This window comes from Eublepharis macularius, chromosome 8 (genome assembly GCF_028583425.1).
Source record: "Eublepharis macularius isolate TG4126 chromosome 8, MPM_Emac_v1.0, whole genome shotgun sequence".
Lineage (NCBI taxonomy): Eukaryota > Metazoa > Chordata > Lepidosauria > Squamata > Eublepharidae > Eublepharis > Eublepharis macularius.
The window spans coordinates 23,261,660-23,282,621 of NC_072797.1; the positions used below are offsets into that span (position 1 = coordinate 23,261,660).

The window sequence follows — 20,962 nt, forward strand, 5'->3', positions numbered from 1 at the left end:
TTTGCCCCGTGGGAGAAGCATACAGATTTTAATGCAGGTAATGGTATGTTACTCCTAATGTGGAAAACAGCAGCTCCCATTTCAGATCAGAAAAATGGCAAAGGAGGCAATTGTGCCTCTGCCCCATATGATTTTTCAAAATGAAGAAACCTTGGGCGTTGAGCCCTTGGGAGGAGTGTGGCAAGGCCTTCACGCTGCTATCAAAAATGCCTCTCTCTTGAGGACATGCTGTGCATCTAGGGTTGCCAGGTCCCTCTCACCTCCCGCCGGAAGGGTAGGGACACCTAGCACTCACCTTGTGCTGTCCACGAGGATCCTCTTCACATGTACGCACATCCAGGGCTGATGTGATGACATCACTTCTAGAAGTGCCGTCACTGCGCCAACCATGCAAGCGGTCCCGTGTTCTGCGCAGGGCCAATTTGGCCTGTTTGGGGCCCAAATTGGCCCCAAATGAAGCACAGGAGCGATCCCGTGGCTGGCATGACAACGTCACTTCTGGAAGTGACTTGCTGTGCCTGTCGGGAGAGTGCACCCAGCACACATTCCTGAGGTGCCTGCTGTGGCGGACAACCTCTGCAGACAGGGGGACAAATCCCCGGGAGTTTGCTCGCCACTGGTGGGTACCTTGGAACCCTATGTACTATATACAGTGGAAGCACACAGAGGAAAACCTCCGATAACGTCCTTACGAAATAGTGCATTCTCAGGACTATTGGTTAGTTAAGCCTTAAGTGATCCTGAGTATGTACTCTTGATTTGTAAATTAATAATAATAATTTTAAAATTATTATTTATTAACAATGGTTGGATAGTTATATCTTAATTGTTCAAAGGTCATAAGTATGCATGCTTAACTTTGTAAGTTAAGAGATTCTTAAGAATCAATATTTTACTATCCGTATTATTTATTGATTGACAACTACTAGACTGTTATTCCTTAACTACTAACAAATTCTGGGTTGGATCCATCTAGCTTTTCAAAAAACCTTGACTAATTCTCCTGTCCCCTCTGTCATATATGTCTGCCTACATATCTGCCATGAGTATTTTCTGTATTCTGTGCTTTGTACTGATCCTCTGAGAGTACGTGAAGTTGCCTATCGGTGGTCTGTTTGGCTGGGAGTTGCTTATCTTACAGGTGCCTACTGTGGTGTCTACTTTCATTTTCGCAGCCACTCGATAATGTGTCCTTGAGTGCCGGCTTGAGCCTGGGAACTGAAAATGACTTCATTTTTTGCTTCTCTCCTCCAGTTCTTCTTTCCTCCTATCTCAAAACCCCTCCCCCGCCCCCGGCTCCTTCACTCCAGAATCCTAACCGTACATATCCTAAAGGCAGGAACTTTCCCTATAACTAACCCCTCCAAACTTATACACGCCAGTTCTGCCAATACCCTTGTCTGTGTATGCTGATACTGATGGATCTCTAATGAAGTTACTTTAACTCAGACTGGAGTGTGTGCAGTAGAGTACTATGGAGATCTAACTGCCAGAACCTGACACCCTCCTTACCACAGCCCTGTCCCATATTGGTTTTGCCCATGCAGGACCCCTGATTCCCAGAGAAGACGTTTTGGGTGGTTGAAGGGGACCCTGCTCCTCCCTTTTTCATCAGTTGAAATGCTAGCTGGATCCAACCCATTGCTTTGTAAATTTAGATTTTTGTTTTGTAAATTTTAAAAAACATAATTGAACTAGGAGGTTTCTACTAAAACAGTGAATAGATCATGTCAAACTGAAATCCATGCACACAAAGCATAAAGCCAGTTTGGTGTAGTGGTTAAGAGTAGCAGGACTCTAATCTGGAGGACCAGGTTTGATTTTCCTCTCCTCCACTTGAAGCCAGCTGGGTGACCTTGGGTCAGTCACAGCTTTTCCAGAGCTCTCTCAGCCCCGCCTACCTCACAGGGTGATTGTTGTGGGGATAATAATAACATACTTTGTAAATTGCTCTGAGTGGGTGTTAAGTTGTCCCGAAGGGCAGCATATAAATTGAATCTTATTATTGTTATTATTAAAGTTTGAGAAGAGCTTTACACTGGGCACCGAGAACCTGTCGGGATCCACCAATATTTTAATAAGTTTTGAACAACCCCTCCCCAAAATATTGCTGCCTAAGATAAAATCATGAGTGTTTGCAGTCCGAAGGAAGAAGGAGTCAGGGAAACTTGTCATGCTACATTAGAGACATGTTGCGCGTAAAGGACAATATTTTGATTATCTCTTTGGGTAGATGGACTGAAGTTGTTATTTTTTTTTCTGTTGATCAAAACTGGGTCTGTGGATGTGCGCTCTTTAAAGGGTCAATTAGACATGCTTCCTCATGTTGCAGCTTTCCCCCACAGTTGATGAGTTTGTTTCTTTTATAATCCTTTTCATTTGTATCTGTTAGCCATAATGCAAAGGAACTCCAGTGTACAAATCAACTTGCTTCAGTCAAGAGGTTTCCACTTACTGCCGAATGAGACTTTTGTCCTCTCCTCGCCTAAAAGGAGCTGTCAATTTCATTCTCCAAAGCGCAGCTCTCATTTCATTAAAGAGCAATTTGATAAGAGTCTCCCCTCCTTCCCTACATGCTTCCAAACACTGAATGGGCAGGAAACAGAATATTCTTTTATTGAACTTGAATCACAGAGAAGCAAGTGCAAACTACCTTTAGCCTTGAAGCTCACTCGGTGGCCTGCCAGTCAGTCACTGGAGGCTTCCACTGAGAAGTTTTGCTCCGGACTGGAATCCACACCAAAGCATGACATAGTCCCTTAGTTGACAGATCAAGGTCCTGCCTATTTCTTGAAAGCTCTCAATACCATTTAAGCTTAGTTGGAAAGTTAATTGAGCCATTAACAGCAAGTCTGGGCCCTTGGAAACTTGACTGAGCAGATAGGATTTAAGACAAAAAGCAGTTCAACAGATGTATTTTTCTTCAGACAAGTTTTAGCTGCCATTGACACAGCAGCCCCAGGCCCACCAACACCATTTTAGAGGAGAATTTAGCCATTTAAAAATTGCTGTGAGGCCCCAGTCTTGATTGTGCCTGGAGTACAGTAGCACCATGAGGTCTTTACCCTCCCCAGGTGCTGTGGTAGCATAGTGCTTAAGCGGTTGGGTTGTGAATCAGCTCTCTGCTGGTTGGAATCCCACTACTGCCATGGACTGTGCAGGTGGCCTTGAGTAAGCCACTCCTCTCAGCCTAGGGATTCCAGGTCCCCTACCCTGCTGGTGGGAGGATGGGGGACCCAGGGCTTACCTCCTCGGTGTTCCTACATGTTCCTTGCATGTGCACGTAGCATGTGTGTGCTCCTGCACTAGGGTTGCCAGCCTCTAGCTGGTAGCTGGAGATCCCCTGGAATTATAACTGATCTCCAGGCCATAGAGCTCAGTTGCCCTGGAGAAAATGGCTGCTTTTGAAGGTGGCCTGTATGGCATTATACCTTGCTGAGATCCCTTCCCTCCCCATCTCCTGCCTTCTCCAGGCTCCACTCCCCAAATCTCCAGGAATTTCCTGACCTGGACCTGGCAACACTATGCGATGACATCACTTCCAGGAAGTGGGAGTGTGCACGTGCTTCTCAGCTATTATGCTGAGGTTTTTTTAAAGGGCCCCAAACCCTTCAGTAATGCAGGGGAGGAATAGCAGCTGTGTGGGGGCAGAGGCAAGGATCATGTGAGGGAAACTGTCATGTGGATGCTCCATTATGGCTGAACATGTCTCTGTATTTGCAAAAGCGACGAAATCTACACAAAGAATTGTTGCTGTTATAAACGCAGCCTCTCTGTCTCAGCCTACATTACCTCATATGGTTGTGAAAATGAGCTGGAGAGACTAGTGAAGTGGTGTTGGCTGTGGCTGACCTGAGGATGAGATGGGATGCAGCTGTAAGAAGTGATGATCCCAAAGCAGCACTAGCATATTTATTTTCATTACATTTGCATCCTTATATTTGTTTCCAAACTATAAGGGAATCTGGTTTGGCGTACAAAACCACCCTTGGAAATGACCAAGGTTTGGTTAGAAATTACCTGGCTCAGCAATGTTATCGTCCTTTGCCATTTGCTTTGCTTTGAAAACGATCTGAAAGAAATGACAGCGAGCTAACTCCTGTTCGGACTGTGAGCATCTATGCTGTAATTAACTGTTTGTGATAATTAGCTGGGTGATTTTAATTGCAACTCAAGAATCCTTTTAATTGCTTCGTCAGACTTTTAAACAACATAGATAGCAGTTCTAAGTGGGTCTAGTCAGAAGTAAGTCCCATTTTATTCAATGAGATTTACTCCCAGGAAAGTGATTTTAGGATTTCAGCCTTAGCTGAAGGCAAAGTTTAGCATAAATATGGCACAATCCAGCGCCAGTCAAATCCTCCCCTCCCTCTTCTATATTTGATGTTTCTATTCCCTCCCATTGATCTCCTCCCAATCATTCCCCATTTGAATGGAGAGTACATATATCACATAAACTAGATCATACATTTATTGCTTGTATCTATACACCTTTATGGATGATGTCTTCTGTTTTCTAATACATTATTTTGACAAAGTGTTTATAGACTTGCCTTGGAACTCAAAGAGTTCTGCCCGTTGTTACCATTTTTGCTTAATGCTAATTTTATCATACTACGTAGAACTGGAATATTAAGAGGGGCAAATAGTAGAGCCTAGACAGTTCTTGCTTTAACAGAGATGATGCAGCACATAGTTGTCTCAGATCTGATTTCTGACCTGTTCCCAGTGTCACCTGCCTACATGCATGACAATGGCAGTCACAGACATTTTTGTATCTAAAACAAATAGTCAATCTGGTTTACAATCATACAAAATGCTGAAATGTAAATGATATATCAAGTATGGGTTAGATAGGAAAATTTGTGCCCTTTGGAAGCTGCCATTTTTGAGTAATTGGTTCAGACGTCTCTCTCCTTCCTCGAAACCTCTTTTCCTTCCTCGTTTTTAAAACATTGATTTTGCACCGCTGCATTCACTTATCCATGGGTGTACTATATTGGACTGTAAGCGCAACGTTTAAAAATGCAAGTAACAGATGAATATCACCTATAAATTGGTGATATTATTCCGGAACCATAAGAGACAAGACTGACATAATGAGGATTTAAAGATATTGGTATCCACAATTGCTTTTAAAATGATATTTCAAAGGTATTTATATACATCATACTGACCAAATTGAGAACTGTGATCAACACATTTTAGAAATAAGAATTTAAAAGCACAAAATAAGTTCATTACATAAGTTCATAAATACAATTTGTGGTGCATTATTGAAATATAAATACATTCCTGGCTGCCTCTGCAGCTTCTCCTCCCTCAATCAGAGGGGTAATCATGTTCCTGAGGATAGAAGTCCTGCTGGTCAACCTTCCATTCCGCCTGAGCCAGCAATTGCTGTATACTACATCTATGGTTCCTGTGATCAGGTAGACTATGTCCAAGAAGATACTGTAGGTGGAAATAGGCATTTCCATGCATTTGTAGTAAGAAAATAAGGTTTTTGGCGTCACACCCAAAGCTCATCTCACCCAGCATCCTTTTTCCAATAGTGGCTGTGGAGAAACACCCTTGTGGTTTCTGGAGTTACCTTTCTATGGGCTGCAGAGGGGAGGGGCGAGTTCTGGAGTGGAATGTGATTGGAGGGAGAGCAAGTTAGTGACCCTCATGACAAAATGTTCACAAGGAGCTATTGCTCAGAAAGTAGTTGTTGCACAGATGCTAAGCTGTTTGAACGTTTTAAGGACAGTGCAGTTGACATGTATCCTAAACAAACAGACTTACCCTCAGAAACATGTTTTAAGTTTTTGTGTACGTTGACTCTACTTTCTAAAGCTATATAAAGACTCTAGCATTACACTAGTGTTTACATTTTCTAGGAGTTGCTGCCCTGGACAGCAAAGCGTCAGGGAAGATGGGACTTAGAGCTGTTGTCTACTACATGAGTACCACCATCATTGCCGTCTTCATTGGAATAATCATGGTGGTCATAATTCATCCTGGGAAAGGGTCGAAGGAAAAGATGCACCGAGAAGGCAAAATTGTACAGGTGACAGCTGCAGATGCCTTTCTGGACTTAATCAGGTGAGGCAGCATTTTCTACAGTGTTAGTGAAGACAAAAGAGTTATTTCACACCTGCCACCAGTGAACGTACGGGGCTAAATGAACTAATGGCAGGAAACTGCGCTCAGAGCTCTGTCATATTTTTAAGCTGGCATCCTCAGGGGGTGGGTGGGGGTGGGGGTGATAGTAGTCGTAGTCGTAGTTGTCGTAGTCTGGGATAATAATAATAATTTGGAAACATGCACATGATAATTTCTAGCCTAGTTAAAATTTAATCACTTTCTTTCTCTATAAAGAAATGCAATGTTAGCCATGAAAAGAACAAAATTCTCAAGACAAGACAGACCACTGCAGTTTTTGTAGGGCTGCAATGCTTGCCAAATAATTGGTTAGATTCATCTATTAAAATACTTTTGCAGTGAAATCCTAAGTAGAGTCACTCCAGTCTAAGCCCATTGATTTCAGTAGGCTTAGACTGGAGTAACTCTGCTTAGGATTTTGTTGTTGATCAGTTTAAAAGGTCTCCTCTATTATTCAGGCAGCAAACTTTTTTTCAATGCAAGTACTTACAAAAAACAGGTCGGAGGCATCATCTTTTAAGAGGCATTCCCTGGGGTGGGAGAAATGATAGGGAATGGCTCTCTTTTAAGAAAATGCCTGCCATCTGCATTTTTAGACAATGCACAGACATCTCACAGCTGGTGTTATCTAAGAAGAGGCATTTTGTACTGTACGCTTCTTTTAAGATATCATCAGCCATGACAAGCGTGTGTGTCATCTAAAGACGAAGAGTGGACTTTTTCTTCAGAAGCAGATTTTTAAAGATTGATTAGTCACATGTGTTTCAACCACTGAAGACTGTTTTTGTCTCATTTCCCAGCCCCAGCCGTAGAAAAGGCATACAGCGGTCCACAGTATAAAGCTATGGTAGTAGATAGGAGGTGGCCTCTCTGAACCCCTCGGTGCTTTTCCAGGAAGAAGATCAGTCAGCTATGCTATCATTCTGTATTTGTAAATGCTATTGGAAGGAGGAAATAACAAAACTGGAAGTTCCAGTTGCAGTTTGGATAGAGCTGCAGAGCACTGCCCCGCACACTAAATTTAGGATCTTGCCTTAGCCCTGGATAGGATAACACTATGTAATCCTTCTTGAGTCTCAGTGAGAAAGGCAGACTATAAACAATGTCAACAAACAAACAAATAAATAAGACACAGAATGCACTTGACACCTGGATGCAATTCTGAAGCAATTTTCAATCACGCAAATCCCTTTCATGGGCAGTGTTTCATTTTAGCTTCTGCAGGCCAGTTCTCTTCACACAAAATCCGCACACAAAATACACATATGGCTCCCTCAGACATTAAGAGGGTGCATGTGTAGAAATGGACATGTGACTCATCAAATATCCTTTCATGAAGTTTGTTTCAGGAGCGTAGTTGTGTTCGTCTGCAGTAGAATACCAGGATTGGAGCCCAGTGGCGCCTTAGAAACCAACAAGATTTTCAGGGTATGGGCTTTAGAGAGTCAGAGCTCCCTTCTTCAGATACCTCAATATCAGCCTCTAAGGTGCCACTGGACTCAAATCCTGCTTAAATATCCTGAAAGTGGTAGGTGAAAAAGGACTGGACTGCAAGCCTAATTCTCATATTCATAGTTGATTTGGTATAGTGTGTACTAAACGGAAAACACGAGCTTTGGCCCTATTCAGACATGGCAACTGTTTATATCAGGAGGCTCCGTGCATGATTTATAGCCTCCTGGTATGTGTGGATGACATCTGGAAAGGGCTTAATATTGTGGCAGCTAAAGAGATGTTTGGTTCACAAGTTGACCAGATTTCATCTATGTTCATGAGTCTGCACTATGTGGATGTTGACTTTGCATCTTTTGAAATTGCCAGCTCTGTCCTCAAAGGTCTCTCTGCAGAATAAACTCTGGGAGGAATCCACCGTTCTCACCCTCATATCTTGGAGCACTGCCATACTTGATAAAACTTTTTAATGAACTGAGTGTGGACTGAGGATGGTGACTGTGGAGCCTGATCCTATGCATGTTTCCTTGGATGCAAGTCCCACTAAGTTCAATGGGCTTACTCCCTAATAAGTGTGCATAGGATTGTAACTTGTCTTTACAATAATCTATTTCTGTAACCTTTGCTGTATAAACTACACATGTGCTAGTTGTATTTTACTACTCTGTCAAACTTGTTTCCTCCTAAGCTTGTGTTTAAAAAGATGGCTAATATGTCTTAAATAGATTTCCTTTTCCCCCTCAGAAACATGTTTCCTCCAAATCTGGTTGAAGCCTGCTTTAGACAGGTAACACTTGCATTTTTTATTTTCATATAGGAATTTCGAAGATTATCTTTTGAATTGACATAAGTTTATCCACCTGAGTTTAATAGCTTGCTTACTCCCATATAGAGTTCCCATCTTTTCTATAAATGAAAGCACATTATCAGATGTTGATGACTTAAATATTTATTTATTTACTTCATTTATAGATTATCTTTCTCATATAAATGCAAGGTGGATTATAAAAAATATAATAAAAAAAACCAACAGTACCGTGGTGGTGGTGGAGAGTGCTGTCAAGTCATAGCTGACTTTAGTGGGTTTTCAAGGCAAGAAACTAACAGAGGTGGTTTGCCATTGCCTGCCTCTGCAACCCTGGTCTTACATTGGTGGTCTCCCATCCAATTACTAACCAAGGTCAACCCTGCTTAGCTTCTGAGATCTGACAAAATCAGGCTTGTCTGGGATAGCCAGGCATAAGTACAGTAGAAAGGAATAAATACAATATTTCCAGAGACAATAAAACTTATTTTAAAAGTATAGGAGATATTACTTAGAAAAATGCACATCATCGCGCGGCCCCTGGGAGCGCACCCACGCTCTGCAGGGGCCCAGATGGGGGAAGCTGCAGAGTGCGGAAGCGTTCCTGCCCTCCTCAGTGGCCCAAAACGTGCCCATTTCAGCCCAGATTGGGTTCATTTTGGGTCCATTTTGGTGCAGATCGAGCCCGTTTTGAGCCTCTGCAGAGCACGGGAGCACTCCTGCACTCTGCAGCAGCCCAAAATGGGCCTGATCCAGGCAAAAACACTGTGGAGGGCAGGAGCGCTCCTGTGCTCTGCAGTGGCCCCAATCTGGGTCCCAATCCAGGCCAAAATGGGCCAATCCAGGCAGCTGCAGTGCACAGGAGCGCGCAGCGCTGCAGAGGAGCATGCCCGGAAGGTGCGCTCTCCCCCGCTGGCCAAGTAAGCGGAGGTGGGGAGTGGGGGCGGGGGTAAGGGATCCCCCGCCCCTAGCGGGGGTCTGGCATCCCTATCTTATTCATATAGCTACACATTAAAAAAATGTAAGTATGCACCTGAAAATGTAACATATGAAATAACAGAGCATCCAGCTAAACTGGATTAGGCAACAACTGATCACTTCCTTTTTCCACACTTCTGTTTCTTGGGAGGTGCCAGGGCCTCAGACCCAGGATAGCTAAGTAAATGCTAATTTATTACTGTTAATTTTTTTAATGATTATTAATTGTTGTCACTGATATACAAGCATAAACAAAATACAATAGAAGTGGCAGAATTATTAATATAGTTTGATGATATACAAAGTACAGATCAAAATTAGAATTACTAGCTACATAAAAATTTAGATAATTTCTATGTTAAATAAAACTTTTGACAATTACAATTCAGTAGTTTGTAGGACTAACATCTCTCTAACATAGGGTTGCCAGGTCCCTCTATCCTTCCACCAAGAGGGTTAGGAGGACCTGGGGCTTGCCTTCTGCCTGCTTTGTTCAAACTCTCATGTGCGCACGCACGCACGCACGCACGCATGCACACATGCTCCAATATTGACATGATGATGTCATTTCTGGAAGTGACATCGCCACTCCAGCTGCGTGGCGGCATTACTTCTGTAAGTGACATCATCGTGCCGGCTGCACGAGCATTCCTGTGCTCTGCATGGAGCCAATTCTGCTGGTTCGGGGGCCCAAATCAGCCCCAAACAAAACACGGAAACATTCCCATGGGCGGCGCAACGATGTCACTTACGGAAGTGACATCACTGTGTTGGTAGAGAGTGCAAGCGCAGCACGCGCTCCTGAGGTGCCTGCCAGTGGTAGACAAGTTCTGGGAATTTGCCCCCTCCCACTGATCCCTGGGCGATTGGCGGACAAAGGGGCAAATCCCCAGGAGTTTACTCGCCACTGGCAGGCACCTGGGAACCCTACTCTAATGCCTGGCACATTCAGATTTTTATACAGCCTCTCCTTTGAATGAGGCTCAAAGTGGCTTACAATTAAAAACAATTAAACAATTAAAACACAATTAACAATATAAAACAATTAAAAATTTCAAACAATTAGTACTGCTTTACATCAAATAAGACCATAAGTCTTTCTAACTCACTGCTGTGACTGGTGGCAATTTTCCAGGCATATCAGTTCAACTTTTTTTCACCTTCTGAGGCAACAGCAGTAGCCACCGTCATCTCCAGAAGCTGGACATGATTACAAGAATCCCATACTCTCAGCCTAACCTACTTCGCAGGGTTGTTGTGAGGATAAAATGGAGGAAAGGAGAATGTAGTAAGCCACTTTGGATCCCTGTTGGGGAGAAAAGGCACGGTATAAATGAAGTAAATAAATAAATAAATACTTCTAGACTTCATTTATAAGTCACCTTTCACTCAGAGGTCTTCCATATCTCCTCAATGTCCCAACCTCCTTTTAAAAAAGTGTAGGAAATCACACATTTGCTATAGGACTTCATGAACTCTCACAAGTTTACATCCTCTCAGGACACTTCAGCCACCATTTTGGTTGCCCTGACAACCGAACACAAAAAATGGCAGCCAAACTCTTGTGAGAAGAAGAAATCTTGCTTCAGTACAGGAACTAGCATGTTCAGCTAGTCATGCTGTTTTTAAAGAGGCATAAGGAGCTAGGAGGTAAGGGAATTATCTTCTTTGGGTCTCTGATGGAGGTGACAGTTGGGCAGGCAAGCAGCAGGCAGTTGGATAGCAATGGGAGCAAATGGTGAACAAGAAGAGCTGCTAGTCCCCCAGTGGAGGCAGGGGAACCCCCGCTCCCAGCCTCCACCCCTTGCCACCACTCACCTGGCCGAGTGAAAGGAATGGGCCCGGAAGGCAAAATATCTCCTGGGCAAGTCTGCAGCAGATGCTGCGCTTTGTTTGGGGCCTGGTACGAAGCACAGGAGTTTTTCTGCAGCCAGTGCAATGACATCACTCCCTAGAAGTGATGTCATCACATTGGTGCTATGCCCATGTGTGTGCATAGTGCGCGTGCAAAGAATTTCAAACAGGTGAGTGCCAGGTCCCCCACTCCTGCCAGGAGGGTAAGGGAACCTGGAAACTGTATGAGCAAGACAGGAGGTTACTGCTCACTTTTTCTACCATAGGGCCAACCACCTCACTCACGTTGCCTTATATACAGCTGGCCTGGCTCCAAGTCCTCAAGCAAGGAAAGGTCCTTCTTGACTCTTGCTACTTTTGATTCTTTAATTGGAGATGCCAGGAACTTAATCAGGGACCTTCTGTTTGGAATGTACGTGCTCTTAACATTGAGCCATAGTCCTTTCACACACGGACGTATAACATCTACCTTTTGTTTCACCATTAACAGTTCAAAACAAACTACGAGGAAAGAACGCACAGTGCACCGGTTGCAGTTAATGAATCATCGGTCCTTACTGCCATTATAAACAATGTGACAGAAGCAATGGAGAATCTCACCCAGTTGAAAAAGGAGATGATCCCCATTCCAGGCGCTGTAAATGGAGTGAATGCCCTTGGGCTGGTAGTGTTCTCAATCAGCTTTGGACTGGTGATTGGGAACATGAAGGAGCAAGGACGAGCATTAAGAGATTTCTTTGATAGCCTTAATGAGGCCATCATGCGACTGGTAGCACTAATTATGTGGTAAGTGTTGAATGGTACATTAGTATACTCAGTGGACCCTGGGTCAGTGTTATCACTAGCAAATGAACCAGTTCAAGAAATAGTATAAATGCATGTAGCATTTTTTACTTCCACATAACTGACTCTGAGATCGTATTCAGATCCATTTGATTTTTTAAATCAACCCAGATTGGGCACATTTCCTCTTTTTTACCCCTCCTAAGAGGTCTGATCTTTTTAAAAAGATATGGTCTGCTTCTAACCTAAGGATAGTTTTATGAGATCATTTTATGCTGCTAAATATTTTATGCTGCCTTTATAGTCTGCCTGGGTTTTTTAATGGCTGGGCTTTTACAGTTTGTTTGTTGTAATAATTTTATGCTGATTTATCATTTTATCATATTTTACTTTGTGAGATACTTTGAGCAGGTTCTCTGGAGAGACAAAAAAGTCAGCATCTCTTAAAAATAAACTTCAATATACAATTGCCCTATACTCCAACAGGAGGGCACAACAACCAGAATAAAGATAAAAGGAGGTCACAACAAGAATGCAAAAGATCGGCAATGTGCTAAGATTCTCCATTTATTCCCCACTAATTCCTTATGCAGGTTTCTCAGGAATAGTACCCCTGAACTCGAGGTGGGGGAATGCATCAACTGGGCCGCATGTACCGTTAGAATGGGATGGAGAAGTTCAAAAGGAAAGAGAGTACAGATGCATTGATACATAGTTTGGTGCATACATGGGCTTGTTGCTGCATAACATAGTGTTAAGTTTAGATTTTGCTTGTAGGTATGCCCCACTTGGTATCATGTTCTTGATCGCTGGGAAAATTGTTGAGATGGAAGATATGGGTGTGATCGGAGGACAGCTTGCCATGTATACAATAACCGTTATCATTGGATTGCTCATCCACGCTATCGTTGTTCTCCCGCTACTCTACTTCCTAGTCACTCGAAAGAACCCTTGGGTCTTCATTGGAGGATTGCTGCAAGCTCTCATCACAGCCTTAGGAACATCATCAAGGTGGGAGCAATCAGGAGGACCCAAGCCAAGTAATTTTACATGGGATGAGTTGGTATTGTGATCCTTGAAGGCTGTCAATGCAATCCTCAGCAGAGTTACATTCTAAGTCTATTAAATTCAGTGGACTGCAAACCATGTAACTCTGGCTAGGATTGCACTGTGATTTGCCTGTATCGATTACTCAGCACTTGCACTCTGATCAAGCTCCAATCGTACTTTGACAAGATATTTATGCATGAATAGCTAGGCTATGGGGTTGTGCAGTCAAATGTGCATACCATTGAAACTAATGCCATAGGTGTAGTGTCAGCAGCATTACCCAATTTGTGCCTTTGGGCCTTGGCCGAGCAATTTAATAGATGCACAAAGCCAATTTGTGTGTACAGCTTTCCTTAACTAGATCAGAGTGCCAACTCGCAACTGACTATATTAAATAATTTTGCTGAAAAGTATTATTTTAACAGCGAATGCATAGTGACAGGATAGTTGTCCCTGTGGCATTTTTTCAGGGGTTCTTATTTCATGCAAGAAATGTTAATTTCATTATTGTTGCTATTGTTGGTATTCAGTCATGAGTCACATCACAACTTCCTGGCTTTTCCAGTGTGATATTGCTATCTTTCTGCTTTTTCCTCACTTTTGCTGTAGTTCCGCCACCTTGCCCATCACATTTAAATGTTTGGAAGAAAACAATGGAGTGGATAAACGTATTACGAGATTTGTGCTCCCTGTGGGTGCAACTATTAACATGGATGGCACAGCTCTGTATGAGGCACTGGCTGCAATTTTCATTGCACAAGTTAATAACATGGAACTAAACTTTGGACAGATTATCACAATCAGGTATGGAACCTCTATAAAAATTATGAGTTACTAGTTTGTTTCAATTTTTTCACAACACAGCTAAGACTTGCTTGTCATGTTGCACAGGAAGAAATGTGTTTTCTTCAACCATGAGTGTGCAAGGTAGCAGGCATGGCAGATTTCAGCTCCCTGCCATGTTTACCTCTAGTTGGAAACACCCGTTTGTCATGTGCACACACATGAGGTCGTATCTCATGGATCTGTTCCTTTGACCACTGTGTTTTCCCATGGCTTTCCCTCACCAAGCCTCTTGCATCTGAGGAAGTCCTTACACCAGAAGAAAGTGCCCACCATTAGCAGAATAGATCTGCAGGATCCAACTCATTCCGGTTTTTGGTTTATACACCTTAAAGAAGAAAGATCTGGACTATAGGCAACAGCCACTAGGCCCTCTCTCCTTCTACTCTGTGAAGTAGGAATAGCTAAGTACAAAAGCCATTTCGCTTAACAAAATCTCTTCTCTTTTGCACTTTGGGAAACTAGAGACGTATGATGAGAAAAATTCATCCCATGGTGATCTCTGCTATCCTAATGTTTAGATGAGCACATATAAGATCCATCAAAGAACACACAGACAAGATAGAGTTTTGTAGATTGAGTAGTTCTACATTCATAGCTGAATACTCAGATTGATACAGGATAGGGGAAGAAAAGAAGGGGGGGGGAACACTTGCTAATGAGTCAACAATGGGCAGATGTCTACAGAATTCTTCCAGAGTTTCTACAGACTAGGCAATGAAGTGGGTTCTGTTCTCGTTTACACCTATAGGAATGGGTTGTTCAAACAATGGCTGAAGAAAGTAGATGACCCTATTCTTGCATAGTCCCTGTGGACTTCAAAGAGAATCTCTGCAGGCCAGGTTTCCAGCAACTGAGCCCCTGTTGCAGTTAAAGGTTTGCCAAAAACAAAGCTCCTCTACTGCAATTTGGAGGGTGGTATCCTACTGTAGGATGGACGTTCTTTCAGACTAAAAAGCCTCCTGCCAGCCTAAGGAGACTTCCTCCAACACGTGGCTTTCTAAGTTCAAATAAATCTCATTAGGTCAGAGGAAACCCTAAGAATTTGCCAAGGGGAGTGGAAGGATACATGGAAGGGAAGAGGAAGGATACAGTTTGGGATTGGTTAGCCCAGCCTTTTGTTTCATTCTGCTTTTCCCTGTTCATTTTCTTGTACGTAGATATTCGCCCTGCCCCAAATTGTGGGCTCAGTTTTTTTGTTTTTTGAAACTACATGTGTGCAAATACAGCTATGTACCCCCCATACTCGTCAACAATTTTGATGCAGTGTACATTTTAGGATTGCTCTAAACGTTATTGCCTTTATGATGTCTCCACAGAGCCAACCCTGGCTTGTGCAGAGACACAGCAGTTTTTGGGAATGGCTTACTTTAAAAAAGGAGAACACAAATGGGTCTGGAAAGCTGCTGCTGGGAGAAGGAGAGCTCCTGCCTTTTTCCCAACCTTCCCCCCATACAAAAACAGTGAGGGGGAAACAGTTTTCCCATTTCTGCTGCCTCTCGTGCACAAAATATCTCCATGTGGAGCAGACGAAACAGTAAACTCTCTCCTCACCATGGCTTTGTTCAGGGTTCCCCTGATCTGATTTGCTTTCCTTACAGCATATGACAACTGTGGGGAACATTATTCCCCAAGCATTGTAGGGCCTAATTCAGACCAGGTCCCTGTCACCAGAGGAGGAGGGCCATCAGCCCCCACCCATACTCCACACAAAGCCCTGCAAGAGGGCAAGAAATGCCGAGGCCATTTGGCTCAGGAAAGTGCGGGGGGGGGGGCTAGTGTGTGTGTGGGGGGGGCTAATAACCTCTTCCCCAGTGCTAACTACCCTCCCCTTGGGGATTTCTTCTTTCCTTCTGCTTGGTTTTCCCTTTATTACAGCACTTTGTCAAATTCCTTTTGCCTTGTATATTTATTTCTCTAAAACTTTTGTCCCACTTTTTCTATCATCAACTCAAGGTGGCTGATTCATTTTCTAACACCTGTTTTAATATTAGGGTGGATTGTTTTTTACTTTAACTTTTAATATTAATATAGAGTGTATCTGTACGGTCACATTAAAACATAACAACAAACCTCTATTTGTTCATGACAGACATGAACTTTCAACGGAAGTGTCATTAATAAATGCAACAAATACATAAATGATGCAAGCCTGCTCACATGCTTAGGATCTGCACAGGGTTCAAGGACACTCTCAGTCCACACATGACAGAAAACCCAGGTTGGTTCTGAGGTTCCCACCTTCTGTCCTGTGAGTTGCACGTTCTCCCCAGTCACATGTGAGTTGCACGTTCTCCCCAATTCCCCTGCATGCAGTTCCCAATTCAGACCATGACTGTGACATGCCTGGAGAAGGAGTTTCAGCCCCCTCCAACACGTATACCTTTCTCCTGACATCAGATTATCTATGGGCATGCTATTTGGTCTGCTGGGGAAGCCTACAAGTTTACACACAGGTTTACCCAATGTGCCAAATGCTACACCTGCAGGACCATTGCTGGTTGGGAAGATGGCCAGTGGAGAAGGCTAAAGCCCCACCTCCACGCATGCCACTGTTGCAGTCTTAATCATGCACTGCACACACAGGAATTGAGGAGAAGACGGGAAAGAGAGCTCTGTTGAGTCTCATGACATGAGGCTCTCTCTACTCTCAGCCACTAAAACCATACAAGATGATAAAGATCATTATGAGGATTCCCAGAAACTGAGCAGCAAAAAGAATCTGGGGAGGGCCTCAGTGTTGGGAAAGGGAGGTTAATTCCCTTCCCAAATGCCATTTCTCTGACTGGACATTCCCACTTCCAGTCAGCTTTAAATTCTGGGAGAGAAAAGGACTATTGTAATAGGAGCACCTAGGTTTTTTCTCTCCCAAAGATTTAAAGCCAACATGGTGCATTGGTTAGATTAGGATCTGGGAGGCCCAGGTTTGAGCCCCCATTCCCCCATTAAGCTTGCTGAGTGGCCTTTGGCCAGGCATACACTCTTAACCTAAGCTACCTCACAGAACCTACCTCACATGATTGTTGTGAGGATAAAATGGAAGGGAGGAGGATAGTGTAAGCTGCTTTGAGTCCCATTGTGAAGGAAGGTGGGGTACAAATAAAAAAACACACACACAAAAATAAAGACATTTCCAAATGGGGAAATTGCATGGGGTGGGAATTAAGCCTTCCTTTCCTCACCCGTATCTTCCATCCTCATGACTGGTTTCGCAGCTAAGAGATCCAGTCATAGGGCTGTGGCTCAATGGCAGAACATCTGTTTGGCATGCAGAAGGTCCCAGGTTCAATCCCCAGCATCTCCAGTTAAAAGGATGTGGTGTGAAAGACCTCTGCCTGAGACCCTGAAGAGCTGCTGCCAGTCTGAGTAGACAATCCTGACCTTGATGGATCAACAGTGAAATTCAGTGGGTAACAATGGAGCCCCGTGGCACAGAGTGGTAAGCAGCAGTACTGCAGCCCAAGCTCTGCTCACAACCTGAGTTTGATCCTGGCAGAAGCCAGGTTCAGGTAGCCAGCTCAAGGTTGACTCAGCCTTCCATCCTTCCGAGGTTGGTAAAATGAGTACCCAGTTTCCTGGGGGTAAAGTGTAAATGATTGGGGAAGGCGATGGCAAACCACCCCATAACAAAAAGTCTGCCAAGAAAACGTCGTGATTAGGGGTGTGTGCTTCGGGAATCCAATTCGAGTAAAATACCTGAATTGGACCCGATCCGGAAATCCCGAAGCAAAGCTTCCCGAAGCATTCGGAATGATTCGGGAAGCTTTGGGGGCCCCGGGGGGTTAGATTTAAAGGCCCCTTTTGCAAGTGGCAGGGCCCTTTAAACCTAACCATTCCCTCTCACCCTTTCCTCCCCACTCCCACCCCACTTACCTGGCACTGGCAGAAGGGAAGGCTGGCCTTCTCTGCTGGCCGGCCGTGGCGGCCACGGCACTGGCAGGAGGGAAGGCCCCCTCTGCTGGCCAGCTGCACTGGCCGTGGCAGAGGCAGGGAAGGCCCTGGCTGCACAAGGTAAGTGGGGTGAGGGGATGGGGTTAAAGGGTGGGTGTGGGTGTTTAAGGGTGGGGGCAGCCTCCCCCCTCCCCCATCACTTCAGTATGCTCCGAATCTTTACAGAGCATACCGAAGTGACCTGGAAACCCGAATCCGAAGCGGCATGCTGCTTCGGATTTCAGGGATTTCCGGATCTTTTTCCCACTTTGGGTAAACCCGAAGTGGGAAACCCGAATCTTTTCGGGTTGCACACCCCTAGTCGTGATGTGACATCCCCCATGGGTCAGTAATGACTTGGTACTTGCACCTTTACCTTTAACAATGGAGTAACTCTGTTTAGGGGGTCTGACCCACTATAAGGTGGATTCATGTGACCCTCAGTCCTTTAAAAAAAAAAAGGAATACACTGAATTTTTGATAATATACACAAATATAATTGTCGATCAGTTAAATGCCAGTTGATTCATCAACAAAGAATTCTTGAATTGGTTAACATAAAATCAACACAATAGGATTGTATATATTAACCTTAGTTTGGTTGATGCAATATGAAGTTCCTGTCTCAGGTTCACATGTATTTAGAGACGCACTGCTTTGTATGCATGCATAAAATGCTCCGGGTGTTTTGGTCTGTGGATGAATACTGCATTCATACTATATATGCATATGAATAGGGTTGATGAGTGCTTTATCTCATTTATTAATACTGTATTGTCTGATTGATGAAGGAAATTTTTGATGAATGACTCAGCTTAGCTGCCAACAACATCTTTGGCCATGAAAACGAGCAATAGATACAAGCCACAACATTCTGATCCAAATTGCCAAATTTCTCTAAAAGTTATTCTTGGGACATTTGCATTTTAAAAACAAAGAGTATTTCCTCTCTCTGCACAGCATCACGGCTACTGCTGCCAGCATCGGTGCAGCTGGAATTCCTCAGGCTGGCCTGGTCACCATGGTGATTGTATTGACATCTGTCGGCTTGCCAACAGACGATATTACCCTGATCATTGCAGTCGATTGGTTCTTGTGAGTATTTCCCATCAGGGTAGTGTAAAGCGCATTAAAAAGTGACACATCCTAGACAGTCCTTTGGCGGGGGAGGGGGGGAGAATTTGCCAGTTATTTTGCTTCATTGCTCTGTGGAAAATTGCATTTCATTTCTTTTTAAAATAATAGTAATATTCAGCCATATTCCACAGAATATTGGAAAGTTGCCGTTTTCACACATCTCAGCATAGCGCTAAACTCATGGAATGATTCCATTTTCATGGCGCGATAACGTCAGAAATCACGCCACGAAGTCACCCTTATCCCGTGAGTTTAGCGCTATGCCAAGACATGTGAAAACAGCCAGAGTTTGATGTTCCACCCTCAAGAGACCCAGCATATTGTAATGATTAGAGAATCATACAGAGTTGGGAGAAACTTTGGAAGTCATGTAGTCCAGTCGTCTTTTCAGTGAACAAATCTACAACTACAGTATCCCTAGCAGATGGCCCTCCAAGCCTCTGCTTAAAGACCTTTGGTGGAGAGTCCACCACCACAGTCTTTACCAACAGCTCTTATCATTTGGAAGTTTCTCCTAACATTTAGCTGAAATCTACATCCTTGAAATTTCCACCCACCGTTGTAATTTCTAGCCCTATCCTCTGGATCAAGAGAGGACACATTTGCTCCACTCCGGATTCTGTGTGCCCATACTTCAGATATGCAAAGACAGCAATCCTGCCTTTTCTTACTGTTCTCTTCTCCAGGGTAACAATGCCCAACTATTTCTACCTTTCCTCATAGAGCTTGGTTTCCAGTTCCCTCACCATCCTGGTTGCTCTCCTCTGGTCCAGGTTAACTTGGTCTAGACAGATCAAATCTCTGCTCATCCAATGAGCTTGTTGGGTGACCCTGTGCCAACTGCCCTACCTGACGGGGAGGGATTGTGAATAGGGTTGTCAACTCCAGCTTGGGAAATTCCTGAAGATTTGGGGAGTGGAGCCTGAGGGTGGGGTTTGGGGAGAGGAGGGACCTCCACAAGGTATAATCCCATAGAATCCACTCTCCAAAGCAACCATTTTCTTTGTGGGGGGGGAATGGATTCGTTTCCTAGAGATCAGTTGTCATTCTGGAAGACCTACAGGCCCTACCTGGAGGTTGGCAGCCATAGTTGTGAGAGAGAAAATGCGGATGGCATTCCTTCTGTGAAAGGGTGTGACAGAAATGTAACAAATAACTAGAAGCGTTTACATGTCCATGTGGTTACCAGTCCTTTTTTTCAGCTGGAACACGGTGGAACGGCGTTCCGGCACCTCTTGAAAATGGTCACATGGCCAGTGGCCCCGCCCCCTTATCTCCAGACAGAGGGGAGTTTAGATTGCCCTCCACGCCACCCAGCAGTGCAGAGAGCAATCTAAACTCCCCTCTCTCTGGAGATCAGGGGGTGGGACCACCGGCCATGTGACCATTTTCGCCAAGGGCGATTTAAACTAAAAAATTCCCCCCTTGTTCCAGCTGACCCAAAGTGACATCATTGTGCAGTCCTGGGCGCATGCACACACTTTGCACGTGCGCATGTGGTACCAGAGGCACCACCTCTCACCGGGAGTTGCCCCCTGTGCTGGCAACCCACTGTGTTCCACCTGCTCTTTTCCCAGAAAAAAAGCACTGGTGGTTACACTGTACTTTTGCAAAACGTGACCATGAAGGGGTCCCTCAGATGGACAATTTCACCAGCCACTGCACTTCCAACAAACCGAACTTCCAAAGTTATCTGTTGCATGAACCATCTTTTCCAATGATGCCATTTATCACAGAGACTGATTTATTTAGGGCCATCCATGACGCATAAATAGATGGATAGATGGGAGAGGGGGGCAAATTGTATTATCTGGCTTCCTCCTGGCTTTCTTTAATTCTTTGAGTGATTTGCCATTTAATTCTTCATGTGTTTCTTTCCATAAAAGGTTCAGTTGTAAGTTACACAGGAGTTGTGTGACAGGAGCTCCCAAAGTTTTCCTTTTTTTTTCATTTAAAGTATCTCATGGAAATCTAAATCATAAC

The 20,962-nt window shown here is 44.0% G+C and overlaps 1 protein-coding gene across 4 annotated transcripts in view; it reads left to right on the forward strand.

Annotated features, from left to right (window-relative positions):
• The window catches only part of SLC1A3 (solute carrier family 1 member 3), a 68,889-nt gene that overhangs the window by 46,703 nt on the left and 1,224 nt on the right, over positions 1–20,962 (forward strand). For 2 of the 4 annotated variants that reach the window (XM_054986634.1, XM_054986635.1), the window contains 6 exons: positions 5,883–6,087; positions 8,344–8,386; positions 11,727–12,022; positions 12,797–13,030; positions 13,679–13,873; positions 18,803–18,937. In XM_054986634.1, coding sequence (XP_054842609.1) covers positions 5,883–6,087; positions 8,344–8,386; positions 11,727–12,022; positions 12,797–13,030; positions 13,679–13,873; positions 18,803–18,937 — 1,108 coding nt within the window. The remainder of the gene's footprint in view (positions 1–5,882; positions 6,088–8,343; positions 8,387–11,726; positions 12,023–12,796; positions 13,031–13,678; positions 13,874–18,802; positions 18,938–20,962) is intronic. The other 2 variants (XM_054986636.1, XM_054986637.1) reach the window with 2 other exon arrangements.